General features: G+C 39.6%; 1 protein-coding gene across 1 annotated transcript in view; it reads left to right on the top strand.

Moving 5' to 3' along the window:
* Window positions 1–12,349, top strand: part of CEP192 (centrosomal protein 192) — a 76,398-nt gene that overhangs the window by 30,872 nt on the left and 33,177 nt on the right. The window contains exons 24-31 of the mRNA XM_059469139.1: window positions 1,940–2,063; window positions 2,190–2,320; window positions 3,967–4,984; window positions 5,100–5,223; window positions 6,302–6,473; window positions 7,755–8,634; window positions 9,782–9,930; window positions 11,509–11,739. Coding sequence (XP_059325122.1) covers window positions 1,940–2,063; window positions 2,190–2,320; window positions 3,967–4,984; window positions 5,100–5,223; window positions 6,302–6,473; window positions 7,755–8,634; window positions 9,782–9,930; window positions 11,509–11,739 — 2,829 coding nt within the window. The remainder of the gene's footprint in view (window positions 1–1,939; window positions 2,064–2,189; window positions 2,321–3,966; window positions 4,985–5,099; window positions 5,224–6,301; window positions 6,474–7,754; window positions 8,635–9,781; window positions 9,931–11,508; window positions 11,740–12,349) is intronic.

Raw genomic sequence — 12,349 nt, 5'->3', positions numbered from 1 at the left:
GAGAGCTCAGAAACACCTGTACGCTTCCTGTACCTGCGCCGCTGTTGCTAGGCAACCGCGATCCGGAGCCGCTTCCTCCACTTCCCACGGCCGCGCCTTCGCCCGCGGCGCCGATGCTGGAGGTTGCAGCTGAGGTCAGCGACCCGCCGGCCCCCTCACTGCCTTCCACCGAGCCAGTCCCTGTTCAGGATGATGCTGAAAACGGCGCCAAGCCTGCGGGACCTTCGGAGCTGCCCGCGGTCCTTCCGCCCCCGGCAGCTGCTGCGGCGGCTTGTTCGAGCTCGGGCCGTTTGCCCTTGCAGCAGCAGCTCCGGCCCCCGGCCGCCGGCCTCTCCTTCCGTGGAGGAGGTGTGGCTCACCAGCTGGCTGTGGGTGCAGCCCGTCTGCTTGCGTTCAAAATCAGTCTTCTTGGCGGGCTGGGGGGTGTCTGTTCGGGGATTGCCCCTTGGAGGTTGCCGTCTCTGCCGCCCCTCGCGCACACCAGCGGTGAGGGACAGGTGGGTCCCGAAAGTTCTGCCTCTGGTCCCAGGCCAGAGAAGGGTGGCGTGGTGCCGGGAGGCAGATGGGAGCAACATCATCTGCATTTGCATTGCAGAGGCAGAGGGCACAGCGGGAAGCGATCATGGCTTGTTTGCTGTGGGGAACAAACATTCCTAGGCCCAAGATGAAGATTGTTGGGACGGCTTCTATTCCCCTGCTGCTGGCATGCCTTGGTGATTTTGGGGAAAAGAAGAGTTTGGCCACTCGTCACTCGTTCTGCCATTGTACTGGCAGTGGAGTGCAGGCCTGTGGCAAGGCAGAGCCTGCCTCATGGCTTGGGCCTGGGCTGTTGGGCTCGGGTCCCTGGGCCAGGGCCACCTCCCGGCCTCCTGATGGGTTTGGGGGTTTTGCTTCCCCCTTCCGGTCCTGGGCCACCGTCCACATGGGCCAGGGCCTCCCAGGGCCTTTCTCATGCTCCACTGTTGCTGCTGCTGATGCTCTTTCTGAAAAAAAAAAAATAAAAATGAAAAGGGTTGAAATAGCTGGCAGCAGCTCTGAAGCATTGAAGGGCCAAAAATTAGATTCAGCCCAAGTTGTTCAATAAAGGGCTGTGGCCAGGACATTCCAGAAGTTGTCTCAAAATTGTTAGAAATTGTTTTATGTATATATCAATGGACTTTTGATAACTATTGATGCATTTTTCTGCAGCAAGCCTGTTTCAGGACCAAAAAGGACTTTCAGAGATGGCAAAGAGGAACATCTTCAGTCCATGGGCTTTTCCTGAAACTCAGCTGTTCGGACTTGAATTTTCTTTGCATTGTTTTTGCATTTTCTTATATTGTAAGATTGTTTTAGCGGTATGATAGAATTTTATGTTCTACAGGTGAAGAAATTCCCTGTTCATTCCACACCAGCACTTGATGAGGTTTTGATTGGCAACAGATAACCTGTCAAGTGTTTGTTCTTTGCTCTGCATGTGCCCAGCAGAGAAAATTCCAAACACTTTTCTTTTTAATTTAACTAAATAAAAAAAGGTGACATGTCGCAGACATCTTTTCATTAAAATCCTTTCTTAGGACTTTTCCTTGTGAGAAGCTGCAGTTTCAGCAACCAAATATAAACAATGATTATCTGCTGCTGTGGAATGCAACAGGTGGATCCGTGATTGGTCTCATGTGGATGTTTGGATTTACTGAGCACTCATGGCAGAGCTGCTCTTGCTCTCTGTCTGAGACACAGATCTTGTTATTCATTCTTTTCTATTCTTAGCATAGCTAGCCTTCTGAGAACTTTTCTTTCTATTATTGTTAGTGTAGTCATATGTTATATATATATATATATCATAAAATAATGAATCAAGCCTTCTGATCATGGAATCAACATTCTCGTCTCTCTCTCATCCTGCAAACCCTTGTGACCACGGTCACACTCATGCTGTATTCTGGGATATTTTTTATAGCCATCTTTTGGTTACTATATTACATCCCCGAAGAAGAGGCAGCCTGTTCCTTTGCTCATGAGATCTGATTCATCAGGAGGTGACATCGGCCGAGAGATTTCACAGTTGTCTGAGGTGTTTTCAGGTACTTACGGAGCAGCTCTTTTTTTCTATGGGGCATTAAGGGAGCATATGTATCCAAGGATGCAGGTTTTTTAGACAATTTCCTTACTGTAAATTAATTGCTTTTTTTTGATGTTGTTGTTGTTAGATGACTTAGAAGCACAAACAAAAAACCATGCAAATTTTACCAGCTCTGAAGGTTCAGGGCATAGGGTGGATACTGCTGCTGGAATGCGTGAAAATATTAATACAGAAGCTGCTACCAAAAGTAAAGCAAAGGTATTTCTCTTGTATTTTTCTTTAAAGTGCAACTATGAACTGAAACAAAATTCAAATTATTCCAATTATTATTGTTTCTTTGAATACAGCTACATTTTGGCTTTCACGTCAGCTCACTGTTTTTTATATTGATCATTTGAATCCTAGTAGGTGCCCCTGTTTCTTAGGTAGGTTTGATTAGAATGGCATGATCCATTAGTAGTAGTAAGTTAGGTGATAGTATCACCATCTCATTTTCCTTTTCCTTCCTACTTCACTTTAAGAATTGCTCAGTCTGTCAGCCCATAGTTTTTCAGAGACTCATAGGCCATTGATGTTCTGTGATCAAGTTTCTAAATTTCAGCTGTGTCTTCCCCTTCTATTTTTTTAATGAAACAGCTTACCTTTAGCATTGGAATAAAATCTTTCAGTTGATAGAATTTAAGAAGATAAGCATGGTGCAAGTCTGAAAAAAGTGTCTTTTTAGTTTGGTAGTCCTTGATACCTACCTTCCCTGTCTGTGTCTCCTCCCTAAGCCTGCTGTCAGCGCTCCTCCTAATGCAGGCCAGGATGCTGTTGAGCTTCTTTGCCTGGCTTGTGGTCAACTTCCTGTCTGCCAGGACCCTCAAGTCCTTTTCTGCCAAGCTGCTTTCCAGATGGTTGGCCCAGGGCCTGTACAGGGGCCTGGGATTATTCCTCCTTATGTGCTGGTCTTCGCATTTCCCTTTGAACTTCTCAGCTGATCTTTCTGTCTTGTTGAGCTCCCTCTGAATGGCAGCTGACTCTCTTGGTCTATCAGCCACACCTCCCAATTTTGTATAATAATGGAACTTCCTGAAGGTACCCTCTGCCCAATCATCCACATCACTACTGAAGTTGCTGAACAGTACTGGCCCCTGTCTTGATCCCCAGGATACTCTACCAGTGAGTGACTGGCCTCCTGATGGACTTTAGTGCTGCTGATCTACCTTTTGAGCCTGGCAGTTCAGCTTGTTTTCAGTCCAGTCATGGTGTGCATGTCTGCTCTGTGCTTTATCTGTCTTTTGATGAGGAGGTTGTTAAGTCATGCATGTGTATCTACAGGAGGACAGGTGGTTTCAATTCTTCCTGAGTCTGTATCTGTCTGAGAGAGACAGAAAGGTCCAGAGCCCAGTTTCCAACTGTCTACCTACTCTGTGCCCTTTGCTAAGAATAGCCAGTGTGAAAACTAAAGAAGAAATCAGACTTGAGCAGTAGAAAAAGCTGTAGGAATAGCTGTGTCTTCTCTCTATAGAGGCAGATGATTTCAAGTTAATTTGGATGTTACTGTATATTTGATCATGGTAACTTCTCTGCTGTTTGTCCCTGATAGGATTTTCCTGCCAGTTTTTTCAACTGAACTGAATAAAGCATTTTAGGATTTTTAAAGTTTCACAGGAGCTAAGGCTTCCTAGTAGAAGGAAGAAATATTTATTGTTATTATTTAGTCTAGAAAAGCTTTTGTGAAGTAGACTTTAAAGATCAGGAGAGTGAGAATGTCTGTTGTGGCGTTCCTTCTAGACAGGTGTTTCAAAATGCATCAATGAAGAGTGTTAATATAGTCCCATATCCTAAAATGCAAACACAAAACAAAACATTAAACAAAAAGGTTTTTGCCGTGATGCTTAACTCATTTTGTTTTGTTCTAGGATGGAATTCATAAAGGCAAGTTTGAGGATAGCTTGTCTAATAATTCTGACTCTGTCTTGAGTATCAGCACAATTGCAAATGCTATTGCTAATGCTTCCTCCAGTGCTGAACCTTCCCAGCTAGCTGCTATGATGATGGCACTCTCCAATAAAAGTAAAAGAACACGTGTCCTTCCTAGAGCTGTTAAAGAGGCTGAACTCTCTACTAATGAGGCATTATCCAGCAATGAGGAAAATAGTACATTTGATATGGAAAAATACCTCAAAAAAACAGATGAGAACAGATGTGAAAGTGAATACGAGAGTGTCGTGAAACATGAAGCATCTGTCCAGAACCTTACATCTGATACCTTTTTAGTGGGTAAAGAGAAACATAAGGATGCTTTTGCAGAAGACTGGATCAATAATCACAGCAAACAGCAAGGAATAGAGAAGCGATTGCTTCATTATCTCAGTGAAGAAGGTGACAGTCAGAATTTTTCTAGTCTATCTGGTGTTCCCAGCCACAGAGATGTAAATGCAGATAATGTTCGGTGTTCAGAAAAGTTGTCAGATTTGGTAAATCGTAAACATTTACAGCCAATGGATGCCGATATTGGATCAGAGACACTTAATGAAAATGAAGCCCACACATGTGGAATTCTCTCAGCAGCAAAACTGGAAGTGGCACGGCAACATCTACTTGCTTACCAGAACAGCAATCTCACTAATGCATGTAGTATAGGGGAAGATAGAGAAACAGCAGATCAAGCAGCAAATGCTGTTCCTGAACCGTGTAATGATTTAGTGGAGAGAAGTGCAGGAAATACTGTGTCCCTCAGCAACTTAAAACCTGCCAAGCAATTGAGTAAATGTGTCTCAGTAAGTCCTACAGCAGCCAAACCTGTGCAGAAATTGAACAGTGATGACAGGAGGCAAAATACAGAGAAGAGAAACAAGGATGCCAGTACTCCTCATAGGGGGAATGCAAAACATGTAACTTTTGAGAAGCTGTCCCCAACTTTCCAGACTAATACTGGTAAGTAAACCTATACAGATGCAATTATTTGTTGAAAAAGCTTTTTTTTTTTTGTCAGTAAACTTGTTTCCTGTTCATAAGTAAATATGGTGCTTAAATTTTGTTTATTTGCCAGAGCATAAACCCGTTCTACCTGAATGTGACTTAAATCTGGAGGGTGAGCAGTGTAGCTTCAGACCTTCAACTTCACCTCTGATTCACTCTTCTCCTAGTGAGACTTCTGGAACAGCATTTTCAGGGTAAATTTCTTGGTGCAGGTTACAAGAATTAGTGCTTCATAAAGGTTGTTGAGGGATCGTGTGTTCGTTTGAATGTTGACTGTGATCTTTATTAGCCTAAGACTTCATTATACATTAAGCTGGACATTGTATAGACCAATGTAGATGTGTTTTTTAAACTTAGAAGTATTTTGCTCCGTCTGGTTCTCTGATTTGTGTCATTGCTTATTGTGGGAGAGGGTGAGTAGAAATATTTGTGTGGCTTTTGACTATTTTGATACGTACTTGTGTGCAAGGTTTAAGGTTACCTTAGCAACTGAAAGTACAATATTTCTTAAATGAGTTCCAGTAACAGTAAGTATCATAACATTCCAACTAAATTAATTTTGCAGTCTTAAACACTAACATGGCCAGTAGCTAATGGTTGTGTGCAGACTGATAAGATGAGGCAACTGATTTCCCTGACTTAACTTTGAACTTCGTTGTTTGGTATTTAACTAACGTTTGTGTTTGGATGTGTTATTAGAATTACAGGCTGTCTGGCATTTCTCAGAAATTAATATGTGCAGGAGAATATGTATTTTTGCAGCCATGTTACATAGCTCTTAGGATGTCCGGTTAAAATTGTCAGTGCTTTAATTGTTGTCATGTTAGCTTTTTTTGTTGAGCAAAGTGCTGAGAGACCCTGTGTTTTCAGGTGTTTGAAATGAAGAGAATCTCAGCAGTGAATAGGAAACCTAATGGTGTGATGGGAGGTTAAATGATTTCATTTGACTTTTTAATCTAGTTAGATACAAGTATATTGATTCACCTCTTTTAATAAGTTGTGTTGCTTCTGTGGCCTTGGCATCTGAGGTCAGTTTTGGAATTCTGATGTTTTACCTATATGGATTTATATAGAATGAAAATGTGTTTTATGTACATCAAAGCCAGAACTTGTAAAGATTGAGAGCTGATTTCTCATTTCTACTGCATTTAACGGAACAGCTAATTAAGTTGACTTTTAGAATAGTATCGGAAATGGGTAACATTCATTTTCTTGATGGCAGCATTAAAAATATATATTTTATTATTGGCATATTTTGAATCTCTTTTTTAGATCTGAAGTGGACTTTACTTACCCATCACGTTGTCAGGGATCTCCTTGCAAAGAGAATGTGGTACCTCAGTCTGTTTACTCGAGTCCAAGCATGAGCAGGTTAACCTATGTCTCTGCATCCGGCAGCGCCCGTAAGAACTCAGCAGTGATGCATAGTCCAGAGACATCCTGGGTAAGGAAAAAAACCAGCACATCAACCTTACCCCCAAACCAAAATTTATAGGTCAAAGTAATTCTAAATTAGAAAAGCCTTAAGGTTTTTCAAACAGTTTAGGATATGCTGTGCATAGGGAGAAGGTATTCTTATTTCCAGCTTCTGAGTTATATGGAAATTTGAGTTTTGGTATCAACTCTGCTAAATGCGCACACTCTAATAAATACACACATAGTAAAACAATCAAAGAACTAGGAACTTTAGAAAAAGTTTGAGCTGATGTATTTTTTCCTTTAATTCTTTTTGATAGTTTCTCATTAAGTCATTCTGTTCTTGGAATGTGCTGCAGTATTCCAGTAGTATTTTGCAGGATCTATATTGTTCTCATCATACCTGAGGCTCCCTTGCTGTTCAGCTTCAGCTGTTGGGAGAATAATTTTCCTGGTTTGTTTTTTTTCTGGAGAAATATTTATAAATACATAATGTAGCTTGGACTACTTTTTTCAGGACTATAATTTTCTACCTCTGACAGTCATTCTGACTGTTTTTACTGGTTTAGAAGAGAATGTGCACTGAGGGTAAAATTTGTGTTCAGACTTGCAGTCTTAGCCTGATTAAAATAATTGGCAATCTTTTATCTGAATTTGTGCATTCCTTGGAATCTGAAATCTGTTACATCTCTCCCTTTCCAAAGTGTGTGTAATTGTGGATGGAATTTTAAAAACAGATAGATAAAACCTGAAGAACCTTTCTGATTTACATGCATGTCTGTGTAAATATGAATGCTCATTCCAGCTATACCCTACCTGTCAAAATGGCAGGTCTCTGGACTTCAATGATTTCTTGTGAGCACACAAAGAAAATGTCTGTATCAGTGCATTTCCATGCATCTCAAATCCTTTTCAGTTACTGATTTGGTTCAAGACCATTCAGTTTTTTGGGTTTTTTCATCTGTCTAGTATGTCTGGTGTGTTGTCAATGCTGTTTTGAACATAAATCTAAAAATACAGCAACACAGAGACCGCTGCAGAGAAAATCAACTCCATCTCAGCCAGACTCAGTAAAATGTGTCTTAAGGATAGCAAACAGGTTGATGCTGCAAGTTTTCTTTTTCAAGGTGAAGAGTCACAGTTAAAACAGTAAAACTTCAGACAAGACAAACTTGATTATTTATATCGGATGGCAGTCCCAATAATGATCAGACAGGAAAGTTTCCAGGCAGTACAGAATTACGTGTGTCTTATGTACCCTATTGCTTTTCTTAAATATGTGATACTGCATGTTATATTTGTTTACTAGGATGAAGATGCTGGTGAACTGAGCACAACAATAATTCAGGCCAGCCCAGTTTCTCTGGAGGAACGTAGAAAAGAAAATCTAGAAGACCGCTCATGTCAAAGAAATAGAAAAAAAGCAATACTTAGTACTGACCAGGAACAAGAAGAAAATGAACTTGCTGGTCTTCAAAGAAAACCTCATAATGTACTGGACCAAGAACTGGCCAAAGAAGGTTTTCTGAGGATGAATCAGCTTCCATTTATTCCTTCAAATGTACCAGCAAATCATGAAGAGCCTGACAGTGCTAAATCAGCTTTACCAAGTCAACTCTGCACCTTCCCGCCACTTTCTGTCAACATGGATGCACAAGAACTGTGTCAGGATCAAACAAACAAAGCACAGAGACAAGGATTGCCTGTTTATTCTGGATTAAGCACCTGTTTGCCATGCAAACAAAACCCATCTGGTGAACAGCATGTTCATATATCAACTGTTAAATCCCATGTCACTACCTCTGAGAGTCAAGCAATTCCTTCTTCTGTCCCCACCTTGCTTACAGGGCATTGTCTCGCAACAGCTCCATTTGCACAACAGCACCTGGGAGCTAAACAACCTCCAGGAAATGCAGTTCTGTCTCACTTCCATGGCTGCAACGCTGCAGGTTTTGGCCTTCCAGCAGGGCTTCCTTGTTCTGGTATCCCAGTAGGACATGTTGAGAATCCACTTATGTTAGGAATTCCTTTAGGTCCAAATATTGGTCCTGGCTTTTTGGGTGCAGCTTCACTTTATAATCCACACAGTACTTCATGGAATAATAATACCTTAAATATAAAACCATGTACCGGACAACCTCTTGGAGCTGGGGGAAGGGAGTGGGAGTTGTCGAAGTCACCTGGTATTGGTGAGTATGATTTTTACAGTTTATTTGAAATACAGCTGTGGACAGGAATGGTGATAGTGATGTTGCTTATGTTACAGTAAACACAATTAAGATGGTACTAAATGTAACTGCAATTATTGTTTATGCAAACCCTGTTACTAGTTTTCCTTTAATGTTGTTCTCTGAATTTAGTGCCTATTCTTATAGCTCCCCTAATGGTCTTAAAAAACATTTCTCAGAATTTCAGCATTCTTCAATATTAGTTTTGTGTTTGTGTGAAGGATGAAGAACTACCTTTCATAGGAGGAAGAGAAATCCTAGCTGCAGTTCAAACTAGGCAAGACAAGTCATGCTCTTGAAATTCCATTGTATTTTATCTGGAAAGTAGAGGACATTTCTATTTTCAGCCTAATTTAGTATTAGCAGTCAGTGAAGGCCAAAACTCATAAGAAATTTGAACCCCATAGAGGGTTGAAACTGTTTGCTGGTCATGCAGGGAAGGATGAGCTGCCAAGTGTCCTCTGTCCTTTCTAGACTTAGCTCTAAACCTAAGCAACACAAATTACTATTTAATTTTGAAAACTTATTTTAACCTACAATCTTGCTGTACTTTTTTTTTTCCTGGCTAATTCTTTCAGCCTAAATGACAAACTAGTAGAATTGAAGATTTGAATATGTAAGAGTTTAGAGCTTGTTTATTGATTGTTCCAGATCATTGATCTTAGTGCATTTTAAAATAGAGAAATACTCCTTACTAATTTTTATACTAACAAGATTTTGTAATGGTAATGTTCAGATTTTCCGAGTTGAGCTAGTGCTGATTGAATTGTGACCACTGAGTGTTTATCAAGTGTATATATATATATATATATATACTTATATATATATATATATATATACACACACTTTGTGGGTCTGTATAGAATGTGCCATTTCCATTTCCATAAGTATTTGTTTCTGTGACAGTAGAACTTTAAGATGCAAATTAGAAATGATCAAAATGTCAAATTTCACGCTTATGGAAAACATTCTATGAGAACTGTAGGAGTCAAACATTTCCTTGCCATAATGAAGCATTTGTCAGATGAGTTCACAAACGTGGTGGCAGCCTGAGTGCTGATTTGCTTCTGAGTACTTGTAACTAATAGGAGCATATTTTCTTCCAAAGGACACATAAAAGTGCCAGAAGAACTGAAGTTCCCTACTGCCTGTTGTGTGGGAATTGCATCTCAGACGGTTCTTAGTGTTTATAATCCAACTGACCGGTGGTTGCAGGTCAACATTGGGATACTCAGTGTTTCAGTTAATGGGGAAAGGGTAAGAGATTTTTTCTTTTTCATAAAACTGATTAATACTGTAATCTTACCAGATATCATATGTAAAATTAAGACCCTCTTTACAGATCTGTGATTTTTTTTTCCCTGTTTTATCATTAATATGCACAAAAGCAATGCTACTTTCTTTGGCCAGGTGCCTGACTTCCTCCAGCAAGTAGCCTTTGTGAGGTAAATGCCACATGTAGAATTATATTGTGTGCATGAAGTGTGGAAGGTTTGAATTTGAGTTATTCATTCCCACCTTTGTGCATGCAAGAAAAGTCAACCCTAGGCCAGAAAACATCCATGCTGAGAACTGTTACTGCAAAAATGTTTTTGGCAATTTGCTTCTCTTTTTCTTGAAATCAGGAGATTCTGAGTGATGGAAAATGAGCAGGCTTTTTAGAAGCCTTTTAGAGCAGGCTTCAAACTAGATGGGTTGTTCTGTGGGTTATAGGTAGCTTGTAGGCCGTACGTTGGCTGTCTTGCACTTCAATTTTGTTAAATTCTATATAATTCTGTTATCATACTAATAGTTCCAGAAGTAAAATATCTTGAGAACTTGAGAATGAGTTAGATACAAAGTCCATCAGAAGGATTTAATTTCTTTTATTGATGAATTCACTTAATAGAGAAGAATATAACAACAGAACAAGCATAGGATACTCTGAGCTTCTGGCAGTTTGATACCTGCTAACTTTAGTTAGATGTTATTTCTGTTCATACTAGTTTTTGGTATAGTGCTCTTTATCTTGTAAATCTCTTGAAACTATGCAGTTCAGTCACAGTTCAGTTCAGCTGTAGATTGTATCAAGTATTGCTTTTTTCTTTTTTAAGATATGGTTCATGCTGGTTTTATTTGGTCCGTATTACTGAGGAATAGCAGACAATTATTTGCTTTAAATATTGCATCTTATAAGTCTTAGAAATCCTGATCACATCCCTCAGGTGTATTCTTCCAGCAGATGTAGCATGTGTCTTTCCAGGGGTATGATTTCTGTTTTGATGTTGTTTTCTTAGAATGCTTCCTCTTTAAAGAACATCAGGCCACAATTCTGTGTGCTTGTGTGTATGTATAGATGTGTGTGTGTGTGTGTATAAGGATTTGTTGCATAATTTTCTAATCAGCTTCGTAGAGCTTTTATGCATCTCCTGTAAACAGTGATTCTGTTGGATGAAGAGGTGATTTTTTTAAAAATGAAATTGCTTTACAGTTGTTTTCATGAATAAATACATGCAATTGTTTGCACAGTGTGATTAAAACCGATGTTTTTTCGGTCAACTTTGAGATCCACTGCTGTTCTTTCTCAAAAATCAGGGTTTTACTTAATAATTTTCCCAGTGTCAATCTTTCACTAGATGGTAGAAAGAAATGTCAGCAATTTTCAGGCTGTCTGTTTAAATTAAAAGAAGAGATCTGCAGTCGAGCAGGATGCAAATGGGCCATGGATATGAAGATGCATTCATTAAATGGAGAAGAAATATATACAAAATGTCTGTTAAGCAGTGGTGCCAGATGGAAATGAAATGTCTTCCGGTAAAAGGCCTTTTTGAAAATGCCAGGTATTTTGTTTTTCAGATGGATCCTATGAAATATCCATGTTTGGTTTTCAAGAATAAAACCATTGTAGGACCCTACTCTACCAATGACCTGAAAATACTTTTCTTACCTTCCCGCTCGGGGATCTTCCAGTGTATCCTCAATGTTTCATCTTGGCCAGTTTCTGCAGATGCTGAGACAATCGTTCAGTCAGAAGCTTTGGCAAGCAGGGTAGTTCTGACAGCAGTTGCTGAAAATCCTAATTTAGAAGTAAGTTGCTGTTTATTGTGGGTCTTTTGTTGTTGCAATTTTATGAATAATTTCATGACACTGGAAAATAATAGGATTGCAAGGTTGCTCCTCAAAGAAACCTGGAATTTCATATGTTTGAGTGGGAATAGAGGAAATTTTTGAGAAGCACATTGTTATCTGGGAAGTTCCAGTTGTGCAAAAACAGCTAGCTAGAAGTGAAGGCTTCTGTGTGGAAAGAATAAATTAAAAATCACTTTTTTGTTGTTAAAAGACTGGGCATTACTTTTTCATTGTTAAGACCTTAAACATCTGATGCTTAGCTTATCAGATGCTTATTTGCTGTGTTGGATTGGGAATTTATCGTAACAAAAAGCATTTATTTCCAGTTGTAAGGATTTCTTTATTTTTTACATCGAGTAGGCTTTGTCTTGGTTTCTCACTACCACTACCTTTTTTATGATTGTAGAGAATATTTTCTTATTTTGGACTAATTAAAAATTAAAACTACATGCATGTGTAAAGTGCTTTTGTCTTGTGTCTTATCATGAAGAGCAACCAGGTGAGAGAGTGTGACAATAATTAAATCTGGCTTCATATAGTTCTTGATTTAAGAGTATGGACAGGCATA

This window comes from Ammospiza nelsoni, chromosome 1 (genome assembly GCF_027579445.1).
Source record: "Ammospiza nelsoni isolate bAmmNel1 chromosome 1, bAmmNel1.pri, whole genome shotgun sequence".
Lineage (NCBI taxonomy): Eukaryota > Metazoa > Chordata > Aves > Passeriformes > Passerellidae > Ammospiza > Ammospiza nelsoni.
The sequence above is the reverse complement of the archived record's forward strand: the minus strand, read 5'-3'. Positions and strand labels throughout refer to the sequence as shown.